Source organism: Diplotaxodon limnothrissa, linkage group LG15 (assembly GCF_057381915.1).
Source record: "Diplotaxodon limnothrissa isolate DT_005_m linkage group LG15, D_limnothrissa_male_GT1.1, whole genome shotgun sequence".
Classification (NCBI taxonomy): Eukaryota; Metazoa; Chordata; class Actinopteri; order Cichliformes; family Cichlidae; genus Diplotaxodon; species Diplotaxodon limnothrissa.
In genome coordinates, this window is record NC_140610.1 from 30,779,202 (window position 1) to 30,802,298 (window position 23,097).

The 23,097-nt window shown below is 39.3% G+C and overlaps 1 protein-coding gene across 1 annotated transcript in view; it reads left to right on the forward strand.

Moving 5' to 3' along the window:
• cnih3 (cornichon family AMPA receptor auxiliary protein 3) overlaps positions 1-23,097 on the forward strand; it is a 115,101-nt gene that overhangs the window by 23,472 nt on the left and 68,532 nt on the right. Inside the window, exon 2 of the mRNA XM_085372695.1 lies at positions 14,295-14,363. Within this exon, the coding sequence (XP_085228821.1) occupies positions 14,295-14,363 (69 nt within the window). The remainder of the gene's footprint in view (positions 1-14,294; positions 14,364-23,097) is intronic.

Consider the following 23,097-nt stretch of genomic DNA (forward strand, 5'->3'; position numbering starts at 1 on the left):
GAAAAGCTTCTTACAGAAGACGTTACAGGTCTGTGAGAGCCAGAGATTTTCCTTGTTTGAGGTGACCAAATACTTATTTTCCACCCTGATTTACGAATAAATTCTTTACAAATCCTACCATGTGAATTCATGGATTTTTTTTTCACATTCTGTCTCTCACAGTTGAAGTGTACCTCTGGTGCAAATTACTGACCTCTGTCATCATTTTAAGTGGGGGAACTTGCACAATCGGTGGCTGACTAAATACTTTTTTGCCCCACTGTATTGGACAGCTGAGGCCAACACTACCCATACTGCTGAGCTTACCTCATACCTGTATTGGTACTCTTACGTTAAAGAAAGAAAAATCCACAATGGTCACTGAAATAACTGCTAAAAGTTAGCTAATGAAAATCAGACATTGCTTTTGAATTGTGGTTCAATAGAATTAAAATTATAGTACCCTTAACTTAATATTTCTTTTGCTGTCTGTCAGTGTGACTTCTGCACATGTCGTCAGATTTCCTGGCCTACTCCTTATGAGTAAACTGCTCTAGCTGTTTCAGGTTTAAAAGGTGCTTTCTCCAGACTACATGTTTCATGTTATAGTCAGATTTAGATCAGAGCTCATAGAAAAGAATTTAACCAACAATTTTGCCCATGTGCGTGTAAGGGGTTGTAAAATGATATTAAAAAAATAAAATGGAAAAGCCTGAAAGTAATCTCACAGGGAGAGCTTGCATAAACGCGGACCTAGCTCATATATAATATGAGGGCGAAAGGAGTGAAGTTTGGACATCAGTTTGGAAAGTCTGAAGTGGTGGTATGATGTACGTAGCCTACAAACATTAGTTGTATTGATAATGAGTTTTTAAGTTTTTTGCTTCTGTTTTGCTTTTTTGTTTTAGGTTTTAGTAGGTTTTTTTTAGTCTTTATAGTATTACGGTAGTAGCAGCATTGATTTTGAGGAAAACGACAACCAGAAATTATGCTAGCGTGAGTGTGCTGGCCTCACACTCAGAGGTTTTCTTGTTTCATGGAGCACAGAAAAGGAAATTGAGGTACTAAGGTGTTGTTGGCCAATGTGCAACCTAAACCTTATCACAATGACTTTTGTAACCCTATACAGATTCATCAATACAGAACAATACAACAATACAGAACGCATAGAAAAAGCATAATAGGTCAATTTTAGACACAAGTTTTTTAATGTTGTGTACTGACATGTAATTTTCAAAAGGATTTGCAGCCCTGTATTGAATGGCATGGTACAATTTGTTTAGTAAACCTGCCTCTCAGGTATATGCTTCTTTGGTGGCCTCTGCTTTATGGGTGTGACACAATAAAAAACCTTTGCAGTAGTGGCTCAATAACAGCCTGTAAGGCCAAGAAAGCAAGTGTTGCTGGAATCAGTGTTGCCATGGTAATATGAACCCTGCGAGTGGCAAAAAGATATTATTATTACAATTTCAATGAGCCTGCAATTACGTCAGATTCCTTGAACTATTCAAATAGTGTGGCCACACATGTGGTTTAATGTAAACAAATGGATACAATATATGTTTCATAACTATCACACGTGCAGTTCGTTTGCTTTTGGCACCTTGTAGAAAGTCCTGACAAGTGAACTGTGCATAAATAACAACACGCTGGTAGAAATGGTTAAAAAGGAAAAACTCAATTTCATTTGATCTCTTCAAAGTAAGGTGTGGTCGAGTGCAAATATGAGCCCACAGGGCATCAACAAAACTGACTTTTCCAGCTGTCTTGCCATGCCAAGGTGTTCAGTTCAGATACCGGCCCACTGGCTCAAGTGGTAGAAACTGTAACACACTGAGAGTTCAAAGTACCTAAAGTGTTATTCTGCAGGTGGGGAAAGCCCTATGTTTTGGTGCATCAGGGCAGTCGCACAAAATAGCTAACTTAATGAGCTTAATAAGTCACTTAATAGGTTCTATTAAGACATTTTTAATTTATTTTCTCTGTGGACAGGGTGTGGTCACCTGACCTGTGCTGGTTCTGAGGTTTATTTCTCTTTGCAGATTTAGCAACTATTTTCTAAAATGCACAGTGTTACATGATGTAGCAAGCCTGCTACTAAACTACTGCTACTGCTATTAAAGTACATCATAACTTTAAATTCAAAGTGATGGCTCCTACCAAAGTCTTCTAGAAGCACGTCCTGTTAGTTAGCAGCCATATTGATATCCTTCCGGTAACTTTTTTTGGACAGTTACTAAACTAAACTTTCATAACAATTGTTAATCGAACATAAATGACTGCATGACTGAACTTTGGATGCATGATAACTTTATTGAAAGTTCAGCAGTGAGAAGAAGAAAAAACAGGATGTGCACTGTATGGGTTGTCAGCAAAATTGATACTCAGATATTAATTAATAGTAAAAATCAACAATACTAAATTAAGATAATCATTTGCTATGGTATTGATAGCAACAGTGCCCTGTTTGCCTCCTCTTGCTGATAACTTTACACAGCAATGCGATGAAGAAAGCAAGGCCCACTGATCTTCCTCTCTCTAACAGCTAAAGTACTTAGCATTCATAACAGTTTAGGCGAAATTTCAGAGGTCAGTAAAGCTACTGAAACAGTTATCATAAATGTTGACCTATCCAGCATGCACTACAAGCAATTACCCGAAAGCCATATTAGCCATCTGGTATCAATAACTTAGCAACTAGGAGATGAAAAGTATAGTTGGGTAAACTGTGAATAATTATTGCAGAGCTGAAAGAGTCATGGATGGAACGTCTTTGTACAACTATTTAATAAAATGTGGTTCTTATTTTGTTGTAGCCATCAACAAGGTCAGTTTTAAAATGCAGGCAGTAATGGTTTCAATTTTACAGTGTTCTTTTAGAACTTCTTTATTTTAGTATAACTTATACCAACTTAACCCAAAGTTTATTCTTTACTTTTCCATTAATCGTATAGTTGTGTGAGGTATTGTGTTGTTTGTTGTACCCTTTTGTTTTTTGTTAGGTTCTGAAATCTGTTGTACCCTGCACAATCTGTAATGAAACTATCTAAATAATTTGTAAAACAAATTAAAACCTCCAGACTTGACATTAATCTTTTTTTTTTTTAAAGCTAAGTCATATTTAGGGAAATTTAGTTGAAAACGAGTTAAATTAACAAGTAAACAGTTAATTCTTTTGAGATATGATTTCTTCACCATTACTTCTTTTGCAGGATAGGGTTAAAATTTTCCATGTAGCATTGGATTCAGTATTGAGTATTTCCCTGGGTATTATTATTGAGTTTTAAATTCCAGCAAAGTCTGCTTGCGTATCGATCCCGCTTATCAGTTCCACTTGCACTTCCACTGCTGTACTACTTCTAAGAAAAGTGTTCCGTATAATATGTGTAATCACTATTTGTTTTGAGTGACGACCCCAGCACTGATGCCTACAAAGAGAGGAAATACCCCCGACATGCACAAAGATTTGACCACAGCATGCAAATAATTAGCATGAATGTCATATCTTTGACATGCTACTTAGCAACAGTGGTGTCTTCAAAGTGGAGCCAATGAGAATCGATAAGAGAATTGATAATGAATCAAATCAATGCATTATATCGATAATGGAATCGATAAATTCTTATTAGTTCGTATCACTAGTGATAATTCTAGTCGACTAACAGAACTACAGTGGGGCAAAAAAGTATTTAGTCAGCCACCGATTGTGCAAGTTCTCCCACTTAAAATGATGACAGAGGTCAGTAATTTGCACCAGAGGTACACTTCAACTGTGAGAGACAGAATGTGAAAAAAAATCCATGAATCCACATGGTAGGATTTGTAAAGAATTTATTCGTAAATCAGGGTGGAAAATAAGTATTTGGTCAATAACAAAAATACAACTCAATACTTTGTAACATAACCTTTGTTGGCAATAACAGAGGTCAAACGTTTACTATAGGTCTTTACCAGGTTTGCACACACAGTAGCTGGTATTTTGGCCCATTCCTCCATGCAGATCTTCTTGAGAGCAGTGATGTTTTGGGGCTGTCGCTGAGCAACACGGACTTTCAACTCCCGCCACAGATTTTCTATGGGGTTAAGGTCTGGAGACTGGCTAGGCCACTCCAGGACTTTCAAATGCTTCTTACGGAGCCACTCCTTTGTTGCCCGGGCGGTGTGTTTTGGATCATTGTCATGTTGGAAGACCCAGCCTCGTTTCATCTTCAAAGTTCTCACTGATGGAAGGAGGTTTTGGCTCAAAATCTCACGATACATGGCCCCATTCATTCTGTCCTTAACACAGATCAGTCCTCCTGTCCCCTTGGCAGAAAAACAGCCCCATAGCATGATGTTTCCACCCCCATGCTTCACAGTAGGTATGGTGTTCTTGGGATGCAACTCAGTATTCTTCTTCCTCCAAACACGACGAGTTGAGTTTATACCAAAAAGTTCTACTTTGGTTTCATCTGACCACATGACATTCTCCCAATCCTCTGCTGGATCATCCATGTGCTCTCTGGCAAACTTCAGACGGGCCTGGACATGCACTGGCTTCAGCAGCGGAACACATCTGGCACTGCGGGATTTGATTCCCTGCCGTTGTAGTGTGTTACTGATGGTGACCTTTGTTACTTTGGTCCCAGCTCTCTGCAGGTCATTCACCAGGTCCCCCCGTGTGGTTCTGGGATCTTTGCTCACCGTTCTCATGATCATTTTGACCCCACGGGATGAGATCTTGCGTGGAGCCCCAGATTGAGGGAGATTATCAGTGGTCTTGTATGTCTTCCATTTTCTGATGATTGCTCCCACAGTTGATTTTTTCACACCAAGCTGCTTGCCTATTGTAGATTCACTCTTCCCAGTCTGGTGCAGGTCTACAATACTTTTCCTGGTGTCCTTCGAAAGCTGTTTGGTCTTGGCCATGGCGGCGTTTGGAGTCTGACTGTTTGAGGCTGTGGACAGGTGTCTTTTATACAGATGATGAGTTCAAACAGGTGCCATTCATACAGGTAACGAGTGGTGGACAGAAAAGCTTCTTACAGAGGACGTTACAGGTCTGTGAGAGCCAGAGATTTTCCTTGTTCGAGGTGACCAAATACTTATTTTCCACCCTGATTTACGAATAAATTCTTTACAAATCCTACCATGTGAATTCATGGATTTTTTTTTCACATTCTGTCTCTCACAGTTGAAGTGTACCTCTGGTGCAAATTACTGACCTCTGTAACCCAGTAGTAGCATTCCAAGTTTTGGTCCTCACAAAAATATCTAAACGTGGCACGCACACACTGATATGTGTGCTGTTGGTGTTCTCACAACTCACAGCTCTCCCATGATATACACGCACTGGAGACACAGAGTATCTCATGGATACACTGAGAAATACACTAATCTTTTCCAGCACTGTCACTTTAGCTCTCTCATTGCCTCATGAGGCCCAGCTAGTCAAGCAGTGGCATCTGTCTTTGTAGTGCAATTGCTTCCACTGCAACACAAAACACCAATTGAACTGTTGCATCGTTTTTTACTGCTATTCATCAATAGCATTGTTATCACTAAGAACTAAACTAAGACCTACAGTGCAGTGGTGGGTGAATGGCTTGATGTCACTTGTGGGTAGATCTGATTAATTATGGCAGATTGTGTGAATGATGATGAAGTTGAAGTGTCGTTTTCAAATGGCAGATGATGTAATACTCCAAACCCATACAAAATGTTTTATATTTCATTACAGTGTGTAAAATCTCACCACTTGATGTCAGTAGATTTCAGATTGCAGTCACCTGAGCTCTGTTTTCTTACCCTCCCAATTCAATTGCATAATCATTGCTACACAGCAAATCCAGCATGTCCAAATTAACACTGTTGGATTTGATTTCAACACTATTAAAGTGTCTATACGGGTCCACACCAGAGAGTGTTAATTTAACTCTTTTTGGAGAGTTGGTACGTTAACTCTGATTTAGTGTTAAACACCAAATCTGTCTGGAGTTGATAATTTAACACTTGGTGTTAAGAGTTTATATATTAACTCTCAAAGAGTATTTTAGTTTAACTACGTAAGAGTTATCTTCTAATTCATTCTAAAAAGCGGGAATTTTACTGTTCTGAACTTCTAGAAAGTTCTCTCATTCTCTTATATTTAATATAACCACACTACGGACGGACAAGCGCCTGTTTTTATGCGTGGTTGTTAGCAACAACGACGTTAAAACCATCGTGTGTCCGGTTGTTTATTCTCCACATAAACCTTTCACAATAAAGCTCAAGATCCTGTTGAGACTTTTCAAAATAAACTGAATCACACGAAAGAGTCTGCAGAGTATTTACGGATGAGAAGCAATAAAGAGCTGTCAGGTGCTAAAAAATAAACCTTAGACTCAAACGTTAGAACAGGCTTTTCCCCGCAGCACGCTGTGTTATAAATACTCACAAAGGAAATGGCAGCCATTACAACTTATGTCTAAAAATGCATCCTTTAATGCATCCGTTAAAACATTCAACTCCAGGTACACAACACCCAGCTGGAAACACTTCACGCAAGTCGAGCTGCCCGAGATTCACAGAATTTACAGAAAACGTTAAAACTTTGTGATTTATATCGTTATCGGGATGATAGATGTCTTATATCGGGATATGAGATTTTGGTCATATCGCACAGCCCTATACTGAACTGCCTATCTGATTTAAATTCACATTAACTGGTGCCAGAAGGCCTTTTTGGATTGTTGCAGCACACTTTAACCATTGCTTGTTTGTTACCTGTTAGCAACCACCGTTTCATATTTCTGTTATTACTGATTTTTGTTGTTTCTAAAATGAACGGCTACATGGTAGAATTAAAGCATGTTTTTGGTCGGGCATAACTGAAATTGCAAATTTAATTTGGCAAACAAATTAGGCTAAATAAACATTTTTTTTGCTCTCTTTCCCAGGAAAGACACACACAGCATGGTGTCAGTCTCTTAGTCGCAATGAAAGACACTGGAGAGTTTGGCATGGCAAAAGAAGAGCGGAGGGTGCCAGTTTGGCTGTTTTTGCCAGCCAACCCTAACTTCAAAGCACTCTGTTACAGTGAACATCCACATCAAAATAAAACTGGATTTGCAAAAACACAGCATGCAGTCACTGCAAAGGAATCACCCTTCGAGCATGTGACAAATTTGAGATTTGGTTGTGTAGTCTGCAGCTCAGGGGCAGATGTTTGTGTCTGATCATGACTGAGCAGTATGAGATAAAGGGGGTGGAATTCTGTTTTCTGGTGTGTTTTCCCTTAAAGTTTCAGAACAGTCGATAGTAAAAATAAGCTCAGTCTTGAAATGTGGAATTTGATGCTCTGACTCTTTTGTCCAATGTTGTGGCTTGTATCAATAATAATAATAATGGATTGCATTTATATAGCGCTTTTTGGGACCCCTCAAAGCGCTTTACAATACCACTATTCATTCACTCTCACACACTGGTGAAGGCAAGCTACAGTAGTAGCCACAGCTGCCCTGGGGCAGACTGACAGAAGCGAGGCTGCCATATTGCGCCATCGGCCCCTCACCAGTAGGTGGCAGGTGAAGTGTCTTGCCGAAGGACACAACGACCAAGACTGTCCGAGCCGGGGCTCGAACCGGCAACCTTCCAATTACAAAGCGAACACCCAACTCTTCAGCCACAATCGCCCCTTTTATCAATGACAGTTTTGCTATATGACTAACAAAATTTGGCTTTACTGCTAAAATAAGTTTGTTAGGAGAAGAAACCAAAGCAGCCGTACTGGTTTGGGTTCTTGCTCTGATCTTTTGCCTCACTCAAAGCCCTTTTTGCCCCTGAGTTGCTTCAGGAGAAGGTACTCAGTAAACAAAGTCCAAGCAATTTAAGCTTTCTTTGAAAGTTGCCACTTCACAAGGGTTCTTCTGCTGTCTTGCTCCAAACCCATGCCTCAGGCTTCTTTGCCTCAGGGCAAGTTGTTCTATCCAGGTTTGCTTCAGCAAATGACAGTGCTATCCTTTCTTCAGATGTTGAAGTTTTCATAAATTGCTTCTTCTCAAATGCCCAAACTGTTTACCTTGAATGACCCAGCCAGGAGCTATTTTCTCCTCTTAAACCGGCACACAAAACCTTCTAACGTGGTAAACGTAGGATTCGCTGAAGGAGTACAAGAGGTGAAACTCCAGATTTACAGCTCAGTCTAAGTTATATTTGACTGTACCTGCAGGTTAAAACTGAAAGATTTATATCATAGATACAAGCTACCAAAGTAAGTTCTCTTTGTAGTGTGGTTGAGGTCGCCTTGAAACGTTTGGTTTCATATAGTTTCTTTTTTAAACTAAATACATAAAACCAAGTGATTATTCAACATAGTGATCAACATCTCTGAAATTTGTTGTGAAATGATTTGCTGCACCAGAACCTCATTTGCTCTCCATTGAAATGGTTTTTTTTTTGTTTGTTTTTTTAAATCTGGCCTGTGCCGGTGTTTGAAAACCATTGAACCATCGATTCCAGGCAATTTGGACATATGATAGGACACTGGTTGGACACATCTCCAGAGGATTCAAAAAGAAGGAGAGTGCAAGGCACATCTGATAATGGAGGCAATGATAAGCACTTTATTAATATGAATGTGAATGGGTGGCTATGGCTTGTTGTGTACAAGTGTTTTGAGCACTCGGTAAGAATAGAAAAGCACTATATAACAGTCTGTTTGCTATATTGCTTTCAATTCAACCCCTTCCTGAATAAGAGGCGTTAAATTATATTTTGCATACAACCCTCTGATTTCTGGTGCATCTACCGGGTTTTTATTCTGTGAATTATCATCTAAGGATGACATGCACTCAGAACATCGAGTGTTTCTTCTCATATCGTGCTCATAAAAATGCATAGGTGATAATTTTCTGCTGCATGATGTGTAGTCTCTGTGGAAGAGTACATACTGTGCTTGGATTGATGTGTGTGTGTGTGTCCTCCATGAGGAACAGCCTGGGGGAAGCTAACGTGCTGTAACAGACCAAGGCAATGAGCCACAAACACTGTTAGGATCCACTGGGAAATAACATGTAAAGCACTGCCTTTCAGTGTGTGGGAGAGCCCAGGGAAATAACTAAGATTGGTGTGAACCTCTGTCATCACTGTTAATTCCCCGTACACACATTCACATGTGCAAACACATATGAAACTGCTTCATTGGTCTCTTGCTCATATAACATATAATGCATTGATAGTATTTTTATACTACACACACAGAAATCCAATTTTACTGACTCTGCACACACACACACACACACACACACACACACACACACACACACACTTGTTTTCATATCTTAGTGACCATATCTACAGGGTGGGCCATTTATATGGATACACCGTAATAAAATGGGAATGGTTGGTGATATTAAAGTCCTGTTTGTGGCAGATTAGTATATGTGACGGGGCACATTCCACTAGATGGGTGGTGACCATGGTGGCCATTTAGAAGTCGGCCATCTTGGATACAACTTTTGTTTTTTCAATAGGAAGAGGGCCATCTGACACATCAAACTTATTGCTAATGTCACAAGAAAAACAATGGTGCGCTTGGTTTCAACGTAACTTTATTCTTTCATGAGTTATTTACAAGTTTCTGACCACAGAAATGCCAGCACAGGCATCCAGTATCTGTAGTTTCAGGTGCTGCACATCTCGTATCTTCACACCATAGACAATTGCCTTCAGATGACTCCAAAGATAAAAGTGTAAGGGGGTCAGATTGGGAGACCTTGGGGGCCATTCAACTGGCCCACGACGACAAATCCAACTGTTCATCTAGGAATGCTCGGACTGGGCACCCATAATATGGTGGTGCACCATCTTGCTGGAAAAACTCAGGGAACGTGCCAGCTTCAGTGCATAAAGAGGGAAACACATCATCATGTAGCAATTTCAAATATCCAGTGGCCTTGAGGTTGAGCCTTGAGAATGGACCCACTATCGTACCCCATATACCACACCAAACAGCACTTTTGTTGTTCTAACAGTCTTGGAGGGATCCATCCAATGTGGGTTAGTGTCAGACCAATAGCGGTGGTTTTGTTTGTTAACTTTGCCATTCACATAAAAGTTTGTCTCATCACTGAACAAAATCTTCTGCGTGAACTGAGGGTCCTGTTCCAATTTTTGTTTTGCCCATTCTGCAAATTCTGTGCGCCGATCTGGGTCATCCTCGTTGAGATTCTGCAGTAGCTGGAGTTTGTAAGGGTGCAATTTGTGAGTAGCTAATATCCGCCGAAGGGATGTTCGACTAATGCCCCTCTCCAGTGACATGTGGCGAGTGCTATGCTGTGGGCTCTTGCTGAATAAAGCTAGGACAGCCACTGATGTTTCTTCATTAGTGACAGTTTTCTTGCGTCCACATTTTGGCAAATCCAACACTGAACCAGTTTCCCGAAATTTAGCAAGCAGTTTGCTAACTGTAGCAGGGGAGATGGGTGGTCTCGTAGGGTGTCTTGCATTGAAATCTACTGCAATGACCTGGTTACTGCGTTCACCAGATATCAACACAATTTCGATCGGCTCCTCACATGTTAAACTCTTCGACGTGTCAATGGCTGTGAAAAAAGAGAAACTTGTAAATAACTCATGAAAGAATAAGGTTACGTTGAAACCAAGCACAACATTGTTTTTCTTGTGACACTACCAGTAAGTTTGATGTGTCAGATGGCCCTCTTCTTAGTGAAAAAACAAAAGTTGTATCCAAGATGGCCGACTTCTAAATGGCCACCATGGTCACCACCCATCTTGAGGAGTGTGCCCCATCACATATACTAATGTGCCACAAATAGGCCTTTAATATCACCAACCATTCCCATTTTATTACGGTGTATCCATATAAATGGCCCACCCTGTACTTAACATAATGCTTTCCTTAACGGCTAACTCATCAAACTTGAATACCTAACCCTAACTCTTAGCCTAAACCTAACCATAAACTAACTTACACTAAAACCACATTTTCAGTCTCCAAAATTCTTTCAAACTCTTGAGGACGAGCATTTTGTCCCCATAAGGCACTGTTGGTCCCCAGTAGTAGCATTCCAAGTTTTGGTCCTCACAAAAATATCTAAACGTGGCACGCACACACTGATATGTGTGCTGTTGGTGTTCTCACAACTCACAGCTCTCCCATGATATACACGCACTGGAGACACAGAGTATCTCATGGATACACTGAGAAATACACTAATCTTTTCCAGCACTGTCACTTTAGCTCTCTCATTGCCTCATGAGGCCCAGCTAGTCAAGCAGTGGCATCTGTCTTTGTAGTGCAATTGCTTCCACTGCAACACAAAACACCAATTGAACTGTTGCATCGTTTTTTACTGCTATTCATCAATAGCATTGTTATCACTAAGAACTAAACTAAGACCTACAGTGCAGTGGTGGGTGAATGGCTTGATGTCACTTGTGGGTAGATCTGATTAATTATGGCAGATTGTGTGAATGATGATGAAGTTGAAGTGTCGTTTTCAAATGGCAGATGATGTAATACTCCAAACCCATACAAAATGTTTTATATTTCATTACAGTGTGTAAAATCTCACCACTTGATGTCAGTAGATTTCAGATTGCAGTCACCTGAGCTCTGTTTTCTTACCCTCCCAATTCAATTGCATAATCATTGCTACACAGCAAATCCAGCATGTCCAAATTAACACTGTTGGATTTGATTTCAACACTATTAAAGTGTCTATACGGGTCCACACCAGAGAGTGTTAATTTAACTCTTTTTGGAGAGTTGGTACGTTAACTCTGATTTAGTGTTAAACACCAAATCTGTCTGGAGTTGATAATTTAACACTTGGTGTTAAGAGTTTATATATTAACTCTCAAAGAGTATTTTAGTTTAACTACGTAAGAGTTATCTTCTAATTCATTCTAAAAAGCGGGAATTTTACTGTTCTGAACTTCTAGAAATTTCTTTTGGAAATAAACATTTACTAAAAAGATGCAATGGTTTTTGAAAAACATTTATTCTGAACTGTGCACCACAATTTCAAAACATTTTCTGAAAGATGTAACAGTATACATGTTCTCACTTTCATTAGAATTTTGTTTATCAAAAGGTCTGACATGGTAAATGCAAATAACAGCATTCTCATCACTTATTTCTTCAATACAATATGCATGTCCTTCATTCATCCCTTTGTGGAACTTCAACGCACTTCTGCTCTCCCCCATATTCCATCTTCACAAGCATATCCTGTGCGGAGATTGAATAAAAATTAGTTGACACTAATTAATGGCACAAATAATCCAGTAATCAATTGCAGCACAGTAAAAAAAAAAAAAAAAAAAAAAAAAAAAAAAAAGGAATCCTCTTTGAGCCATTACTTGTGTAAAGTATTTTCCCAAAAGACAAGGACACAGGCAACAGGTAATACTGAACTAAATGTAAAACCTCAACCTTTTTGATTTTTACCTAAACCGTGTGCACAAAACTCTGGAGGGATCTATGCTAACGTAGAACCCAGTCAGGACGTCTGCTACTGCTGTTTGCTCGTGTGTTTTTTTTTGTTTTTTGTTTTTTTTTGGGCGATCGGTTTCAGGCTTCAAGTAGCACCATTATACCAACATTTCACATTCTACACATTGTTTTAGGTGTATTTGACCAAAAGTTTGACTGAAAATTCACATGCAAGCTTTTTCTCAAGGCTGTGGTATTTGCCCGCAAACAATACCTTTCAGCTAGCTAAAACAGAATGTTATGCTATCACCGAGCAACATGGCTAATGCCTTTCACACAGCTTTGTCTCAACTCCAAAGAGCCACAGAAGTAAAAGCTCATAATAATAATTGAAACAATCTTTGAAAAAATGACTTACCAAGCATGGCAAACAACTCAAATATGTAGAGCAAAATGTTCTGAAGCGGCTTCACTTCAGCTTCGATTGGAGCCGTGCTGGGGGCGGAATCTGTGAATTTACTCTATTGGTGTCATAGCCCCTCTAGGAGTTCAGAGTTAAGAGGTCAAGAGTTAATGTTTCCATTGTAACACCTCCAGATTTGACAGAGAAACACTCATTTTTAACACTCGATTTTAACTACTATCATTTTACACCTCAGAGTTACATTAAAAGAATGTGACTCTGCTTAGAGTAAAATTAACTATACTTTTGCAAGAAGACTATTAACACCAAAACATTTAACACTTTTGAATTTGCTGTGTACGGTGGCTGCTGTAGGACAAATAACTCTGTTGTGAGTTTAGACTTTCAGTCTGCTGTTTACCTCAACTGTCAATATGTGTCCATGTCTATTAACTCTGGAGGAGGCTGTAAATTTTGGTGAAAGGGTCTGATACGGGTTGATAAGTTAGTGTAGCTCACTTCTATGTTTTTCCTGGTAGCGGCAGTTACCATTTGTTAGGTCCAGTTAGTATCTGTTAGTTGATGTTAGCCTCTGTTAGGTGCTGTTAGCTGACATTAGTACAACTTTCTTTGAAGTGGATCAAAATTGTTGATCTTGGACACTTAGCGAATAATCTCTCCCACAGTGTGAGAATGTAATCAAACTGTTTGTCAGAGGGAAAGACACTGAGCTACTACTCATGGATGGATGGATGGATGGATCAATAATGGCTCTTAGTAAAAGCAACTTGGAGAGAGATGAGGTTTTAAAGTACAGAATATAATCTCCATGTCAAATGCTTTTCTGGCATTGCAGCAAGTTGACTAGTTTGTTCAGCAAATGAAACATCAAACTGCAGACATGTTGTCCTTACATAATTCAGATGGATTTTAAACATAAGTGGACTAATTTGCCTAATCTGTGAGGTTTTAGACCACGTGGAAATGCAGTCATCCAGTGAGCTGAAGACATTTTCAGGTCCTCTGTCTGTGTGCGTGAGAAACAAGGTTCAGGACTGAAAGTTCAAAGTATTTTTGGTGGAAATGTACTTGTATAGTCCTTGGTTGCTGAAGATATGAATCTCTCTACCTCGCTCTATCTGTCTGAAAAGCAATAGTGCTTTATGGTGAAGCAGACTAAAGAGATGTAAATCTTTGAACTCATACACTTTTCTTTACATTTTTTTTCATTGTATTTGGAAAGTACTTATGATTTATATGGTTATGATTATGGATTATGATTATGGTTATGATTAATTTTACTTATTTAGCATAAAGCAAAGACAGTCTAATAACATTGGCACTCTGCAGCTCAGCTCGGTACATAAATCTACACTGCAGGCTGTTTCTGTGAAATAATGATGTTCTTTCAAAGTGAGAAATGTTGCTCTTTACAGTCCCTCTATCTTACTTGTTATACAGTGATCATTTCTTTCCCTCTCTTTGTGTCAGATAACAGCTTTTGATGAGCTTCAGGCAGATTTCAAGGTGCCAATCGATCAGGGCAACCCACTCCATGCGGTAGGTCTGCTTTCCCTGTTCATTTTTATTCATACACCCTTCTTTTACAGATTTCTTTTCATGATTATCTTACTGTCTGTGTGTTGCGTTATGAGAAAAAATGGAAAGTCCCGTATAATGCAAAAACATTGCAAGAAGTGGTTCTCAGTCTTTCCCAGTATATTTTGACTGTTTCTTCTCTGTTTCTCTTTCCATTAATTTCAAATCAAGCAGTTGGCAACATTCTAGTTTTGTATGCCGTCCTCTTCTCACTTCCTGGCTGACAAGCAGACTCCTATTATAAGACTGCAGGCCCAAGTGTTAAGTATGAATGACTCATCTTTTACAAAAAAACAACCTTGAATATGGTTATAAATAAAATCGAAGTGACAAGCCACAAACATAGGTAAATGTGGCCCGCCAATGATGATTTTAACAATGCAAGCCATTTCTAAACTGTCAACTCTAAATCCTCAACCCTAGATGTTTAATACAAGCTCATTGCTAGACACATGTCTATGGCAATATTTGCTGACTCACAATTATAAGAGGGATGCTAATCAAACTATATAGCTTGTGACATCATTACCTAAGCTTTCAACTGATTTCAAATGATTCTTCACCTTCCACTAACATGAAGCAATAATTCAGAGTAAAAAGCAACTGTAATATATATAATCAAGGGTTTATTTTTAATCATGAAGGAAAATAAATGCAAGTAAATTTCACTTGACCATATTCCACTAAATGTAATGACTTTGCACTTATGTAACAAATTTGTGGAGTTTTTTTATGTAACAAAATCAGTCAATTCAGCATTTGAGGCAGAAATTTATTTGAGTGTAACTTTTTGGTTTTTGTTCAAAAATATTTTCTTTCTTTACTGCAGGACTTTTGTAAGTTGTGGGAGATACTATCACAGCTTAATAGATTAAAGTTCCTGCTGAATCATTTAGAAATATGATGTACATTTCAGCTGAATATGTGATTTTTTTTTTTTTTTTTTTTTAAAGCATGCAGAGACATCATTAAATTGTGTCATCGGCAGTTCTGATCTGGAAGCCCTTTCAGCAGGGCAGCATCATTTATCAGAGTTTTCCACAAGCAGCTTAACTTCAACCTTCCAAAGATGCAAAACATTGACAACCATTTTCTACACTTTACAAGTAAAGTTCAGATCTGTTGGTTGAGATTCTAAAAATGATTTTTGTGATACTATTTATTTCAAAGAGGCTTTTTCGGTGCTCTGATAGCAGTTTAACGTGCTGGCATTATGGCGCATTAGTACACTCTGCTAACGTTTCCATAAAAATAACAAAGGCAATCTTTTAACTCAGAAAAAGTCTTACAATAATAAATTATTGTTGTCACATTAATGCTTTTACAAAAGACTACAGTAGAGTCTTGTGTAAAATTATGAATAGAGGCTCATAATAATAGAAAAAAGTTAATACACAAAATATATAAATGTACACAATTTACATTTAAAATAAAAACAATAGAGAACAGAACCACAATAAATAACGTGAAAAATTTGCACTTTCTTCGTTTCAGCTGACCGTGAAAGTCTTTAATGTGCATGGCTCTTATTTGTGCGAATCTCTTTTTTCCTGCCCTCAGTTTTATTATTACTGCAGATCCACCTTAGTTTTTGAGCAGAAGTTAAACGGGTAAAGATCAGACGAGATGACAACAACTTATTATGTTAAAGAAGAGCAGAAAATATTCAATTCAATTTTATTTATATAGCACCAGTATCAATAGTCCCAGTATTTGCCTCAAGGTAGTTTGTATTTTAAGGTAAAGACCCAACAATAACAGAGGTAAAACCCACTTGGTGACAGTGGGAAGAAAAAAACTCCCTTTTGACAGGAAGAAACCTCCGGCATGACCAGACTCAGGGAGGGACAGCCATCACAATGGGCTGGCGGTTAGGGGAGGAAGACAGGAAAAGACAAGAATTACTAGTGACTAAATGCAGAGTGGTGTTTAAACACATGATCCCAAGAAGTGTTACCAAAGATATTGTAGTGTAAAAGAAGATGCCAGAGAAGTTCAGCTTAGTCTTTTAATTGCATCAGCTCACTTGGGCACCATGTGGCATTTTAGCAAATTAAATATGGAAAACTACATGCCAGAACTTACTGTTACAGCAATCGCAAAATATCTCCAAACTACTGATAGCTTTAATTTAAAACTGAACTGAATAGATGAGACTTTTACTGTTACTGATAGAAATCTTGCTTTTTGAGTGTGATGTGCTCTCCACATTTCAGACTGGTTCTTCCCTCATGAGAACCGAGGAGACACAAAGATACGAAGCTGCAAGCCAATCCCTGACAATGTTTGAAACTAATTGATTTGACTGTAAACATTAACTGTTTTGGACTTTTGGACTAACACACACAAAAAGAGCTTGAAGTTGGTCCAATCCCAAGATTAAAGATCACAAAGGTCATACACTTCCTGACTTGAGACTGACGTGTGCAGACAAGACATCTATGTTAACCTTTATGGCTTTCATTCTTCTACAAATGTGCCGCGTTTGAATTTTGTTACTGCAATGCTGTGATTAAAGGGGATCATTTTTTACATCCACATATATGCAGAAAATTATAGGCAGGAATAAAATCTCATGTAGGGCAACATATATTCAAAACATAGCCCTTTCGGATTTAGTTATATGGGTAAGAGTTTTAGGAACTCAGCGCCCAGCAGAAGCTTTACGATTGGTTGGTTTGTATAAATTTCTTTTTTTTAATCTAATTCATTCCCTTCTCTTTCTTCTTCCTCCCAAACATAAAATTATTCAGTGTTACCACTCCCAAAAGCAATCAGGAGACGTTGCAGAGAAAGATGTTCTTCGGGGTTGGTTAGCGTGGGAAACCTACTCTCGGTGAAATTGTTTCAGGATCAGTTCCAGGGCTCTAAACCCCTCTCCCCAGAGTATTCTGAGCTTTTACAGTTGGCTCTTAATAATGCACACTGCTATAGCACCAGCAGTGAGCCTGAAGGTGACATTGACTTAAAAGCTCTGGACTGTATAGCTTCTTAGGACTATTGACTTCTATACGTACATGCTTGGGGATGGGTGTCAGAAGCAGGGAGAAAAAGTTGCAGAAAGAGCAAGACTTCCGAAAAAAATTGCAAACTGGGTGAAAGAGTTTGAGATGGAAGCTGGTAGACAGAAAAGGGGAGAAATGGCTGAATGAGGATTTCGTAAGAGGCAAATGAAAAGGACTCTTCAGATTGAAAGGCATTTTCAAAACTCTGAAAACAGTGCATTAGACCAGATTTCCCCGCTCAGTACCACTTTCATATTTTGTCATATTTGCATATCATTATGCAATGCTGAACGTATCAAAGAAACCAGCGAGGGAATGGGTACAAAAGGTTCCATCTAATTTTCTCTTCCATTTTCCTTTCTTCTCTCACTCTCCCACATTTCCTTAACCCATCCCTCCCCCATTCTCCTCCTCCTTACATGAAACGCATCACTGCAGTCAATATTAACATGAAAATGTGGCCTTGAATTGCATGATTTCTTTCCAAAATACACATTCATTAAAGGCATTGTTAAAGTTCTGGCTACTCGTAAAAGTTTTTACGGTGAGTTCAACTTGATGTTTTAGTTTTCTGCTGGGTTCCCAGGGGCCTTGAAAATCTTAGAAATTTTGGGGGAACGGGAAAACCTCAGAACAGATTGTAAGAAAATAAAGCAACTCTCTCAAAATTACATTTAATTGATTAAGTCAGGAACTGCATAAAAGGAGGGGATGAGTGGAAGTGGGTTGCAAAGTGGGTATTCAACTCTTTTCAGGATAAAGTGTGTTAAAGAGCCACTGTATGACATCTGGTGCTTTCTTTTTCTTTCTTTCTGTGTGTGTAGTGTGTGTATTAATTTCTTTCTGGGGACCAAAAATTGGAGGTTTACGATACTTGTGGGGACCAACAGCCGTTATGGGTGACTAAGATCCCAGTCCCCACAAGTTTGAAGGCATTTTTGAGACTCAAAATGTTGTTTGAGTGTCAAAGTATCAGTTAGGTTATGGTTAGGTTAGAGTTAGGGAAAGCATTATATCAATGAGATGTCCCCACAAGGATATAGTGTGAGTGTGCACACTAATAAATTTAACTAGGCCATGTAAGCCTTAACTGAAAGGTTGAAATTACAATAAGACACAATACAAATTTTACTGAATAACTTACACAGTACACATAAATGTTTTGTTTTTTTCATTAAAAGGACTAAGAATACCAAATTTCCTACATATTTTGCACACATCTTGGTTTTTGGTATACAATAAGAAAACATTCTCTCATTTACCTTTCTGGCAGTTTGATGGTTTCATTCTGAACAGCCACACTTTTCCCTCCATCTCTCTAACACACACACGGCCTCTTACTGAAACTGTCCATGTGATCTGTCTCTCCCTAACTTTTGCATAATATCTCTCAGTTTTCTTTTCCTCCTTCCGCTCTATCTGTCTCCATCTTTCTTGCTTGAAACCAGCAAGTCTAATTAGCAGTTGCTGTCAGCCTGCTCCCTGAGGGAGGAACCTCACACTGGGCACATTCTTCATGCAGACACATGGTCAGGTGCTATCTCTCGGCATCACTGTCTATCCATCCCTGCTGCACAGTAAACTTTATGTAAAAGTTGCTCTCTTGTTGTTTCCCCTCTAACTGACACACACACACACACACACACACACACACACACACACACACACACACACACACACACACACACACACACTCTCAAATATGGAGTAGCAATCTGGGAAACTTGGAGGAATAAATTTATGAAAAATGTCACATCACATGGAGGAATGGCTTTTACCCATAAAACATATGGACTGTTTTTTACTGGAGGGTTTCTAAAGTTTTTTTTTCCAGAATTTGTATGTGTGTTTTTATCATTTTATGGCTGTTTTTCAATCAGGATAGCTTGTGAAAATGGAAGACCAGAATTAGGATTTTATTGAATTAGCTGACCTGCAGACAGCTGAGACTGAAGAAGTCACTTGTATGAGCGATGAAAAGTTTCTCCACTGAAAACGTTATGTCCAGATGAACAGAATTAACATTTTTGGAATACTAGTTCAGATCAAAGAAATAATTGGCTCAACAGATCTTTGGTCAAGGAAAACAGGAACAACCCTGGAGTCAGTGACAAATAGTAAGATGTCCTGGCTTTGTGGAGGGCTTTTTTTTTTTTTTTAGAGAGTAACAAACTATTTTAAATAGAGATCAAATAGGTCAAATAGAGATCTTTTAAATCTTTTACTGCATTGTGCAAGAACTCCATGTGAGAAAGCATTTTCAAGTAAGGATCAAGTTAATGTGGGCCTACAGCGGTGTCAATTAATATGGGTATTTTCAGATGTTGCTTTATTGTACAGTCCCAACAACAAACCTGAATGCGCAAGTTGCAAGTTTTTTGGCATGATAAAAAACCTCTTGCAGGCAATGCTTCGATGGGTATTCAGAGTCAAAGCAACATCCACATGAATGCCAGAGCAGAACACTACATTGTAAAGATTTAATGTTCACTGGAGTACATATTATCACACAAGAACATACTCTGTTCTACACAATCCTAAAAAACAGCTTGCTTTGCAATTACTGTTAGGAGTTCACACATTTCAGTGGTGCGCACACTGATGCACACAAACACAGATGTCCTGTGAGGAAAACACATTTTACTATTCATTACATTGTTGCCTTAAGTGGAATTTCCTCCCTGTGGCCTCTGATGCCTATATGACTGACTATAGTGAGGCTCCTTGTGCCACCATATTCCCATCCACTATTATAAAGGGAATAACCTGTAGCCAGTGGCACTGATAAAATTGTCTGAGTTGACATCAGAGTGATAAGTGAGAAGAAAGATGACAAAAAGAGAAACTGGGATTTTGTGGCTTTTGAGTGTTTCCAATATTCATTTTTTGCTCAGCGTCAGCATCACACCAAGCATGCAGGCAAAACTGATGGCAGCTTCTATAGCCTCTTCAGACTTCTTTAAATGCTACCGCAAGCCATCCAACACTTTCTCTCCGTTGCCTGTCACCTTTAGACACCTAGTGACAGGCAGAATTTAAACATTATGAACAAACTTCATCAGTTTATTAAGTGTACGCTAGGCAGGTCCTTTTAACATCCTTCAGGCTACAAGAAAACCATTTTAGGGTGTGGTAAAGTCATGGTTAGAAACTAGAAGATGTTCCCTTTAAGTATGAAAAATAGGTGAATAATACATATAAATGGGTAGCTGTGATGTAACTAGGACCCTTATGCTAAACAGGTCACTGGTGACCAGTGTTGGGTAAGTTACTTTAAAATAGTAACTTAGTTACATTACTAGTTACGTCTCTCAAAAGTAACTCAGTTACTTCAAGTTACTCGTTACTTTCAAAGTAACTAGTTACTAGGGAAAGTAACTTTGGTTTTACTCAGAATTCTCTTGTTAATGTGTTGCTTCCGTAACTGGATATCCAGCCAGATTGCCAGTCTTCTAGCTTGCTTACATGCCACAAGTGCACTGTGCCACCTACCAATAGAAAGGAAAAGATAATGTGCATATTTCCACAAGAGAAATCCCACGCCTGGACCGCCATTGACTGCTGCCATGATTCTAGCCTACGTCACAGTGTCACGTGCGCCTTTTACATCCAACACAAAAACTGCAGTCGTGGTGCTTTCGATTGTACTCAGAACTCGGAAATTCTGCCTTCTGAATAGGAAGATGTAGGTAACAACAGATGAGCTGCATACAGGGCTGGACTGGGACAACAAAATCGTCCCGGACATTTTGACTAGAGACTGGCCCACCATTATAGGAAAAATCATAAAGCCTTTGAATAAAAACAAACACTGTTGTGACAGTGATGCACACTGTTCTGATGGTATATATGCATTAATCTATCAATCGTTTGTTGTAAGATTCAGATAATTCTTTTTTAAAAGCGAGACATTTTAAATGAGAATAAGAAAGAAAAGTATTTCTTTGTGCCCACCTCTCCCTGTTAATGCCCTACCTGGCCCCCCTGGCAAAACTTTGCTAGATCCACACCTGCACAGTTACCAGCTGTCAGCTACCTAAAAAAGGATCCTGGGGTTATTTGTCTCTCAGAAACAGTTCATAACTTCCCTTCAACTCATTCATGTCAGCTAAAAGGTAAACCTGTTTCTCCATCACCTGTTCAGCTCTGATGATTCAGTAAGGACATCTCCTGGTTTCATCGTCATGTTTCCCTCTCATCAGATGTACAGTGGGGCAAAAAAGTATTTAGTCAGCCACCGATTGTGCAAGTTCCCCCACTTAAAATGATGACAGAGGTCAGTAATTTGCACCAGAGGTACACTTCAACTGTGAGAGACAGAATGTGAAAAAAAAATCCATGAATCCACATGGTAGGATTTGTAAAGAATTTATTCGTAAATCAGGGTGGAAAATAAGTATTTGGTCAATAACAAAAATACAACTCAATACTTTGTAACATAACCTTTGTTGGCAATAACAGAGGTCAAACGTTTACTATAGGTCTTTACCAGGTTTGCACACACAGTAGCTGGTATTTTGGCCCATTCCTCCATGCAGATCTTCTCGAGAGCAGTGATGTTTTGGGGCTGTCGCCGAGCAACACGGACTTTCAACTCCCGTCACAGATTTTCTATGGGGTTGAGGTCTGGAGACTGGCTAGGCCACTCCAGGACTTTCAAATGCTTCTTACGGAGCCACTCCTTTGTTGCCCGGGCGGTGTGTTTTGGATCATTGTCATGTTGGAAGACCCAGCCTCGTTTCATCTTCAAAGTTCTCACTGATGGAAGGAGGTTTTGGCTCAAAATCTCACGATACATGGCCCCATTCATTCTGTCCTTAACACGGATCAGTCGTCCTGTCCCCTTGGCAGAAAAACAGCCCCATAGCATGATGTTTCCACCCCAATGCGTCACAGTAGGTATGGTGTTCTTGGGATGCAACTCAGTATTCTTCTTCCTCCAAACACGACGAGTTGAGTTTATACCAAAAAGTTCTACTTTGGTTTCATCTGACCACATGACATTCTCCCAATCCTCTGCTGTATCATCCATGTGCTCTCTGGCAAACTTCAGACGGGCCTGGACATGCACTGGCTTCAGCAGCGGAACACGTCTGGCACTGCGGGATTTGATTCCCTGCCGTTGTAGTGTGTTACTGATGGTGACCTTTGTTACTTTGGTCCCAGCTCTCTGCAGGTCATTCACCAGGTCCCCCCGTGTGGTTCTGGGATCTTTGCTCACCGTTCTCATGATCATTTTGACCCCACGGGATGAGATCTTGCGTGGAGCCCCAGATCGAGGGAGATTATCAGTGGTCTTGTATGTCTTCCATTTTCTGATGATTGCTCCCACAGTTGATTTTTTTCACACCAAGCTGCTTGCCTATTGTAGATTCACTCTTCCCAGTCTGGTGCAGGTCTACAATACTTTTCCTGGTGTCCTTCGAAAGCTCTTTGGTCTTGGCCATGGCGGCGTTTGGAGTCTGACTGTTTGAGGCTGTGGACAGGTGTCTTTTATACAGATGATGAGTTCAAACAGGTGCCATTCATACAGGTAACGAGTGGGGGACAGAAAAGCTTCTTACAGAAGACGTTACAGGTCTGTGAGAGCCAGAGATTTTCCTTGTTTGAGGTGACCAAATACTTATTTTCCACCCTAATTTACGAATAAATTCTTTACAAATCCTACCATGTGAATTCATGGATTTTTT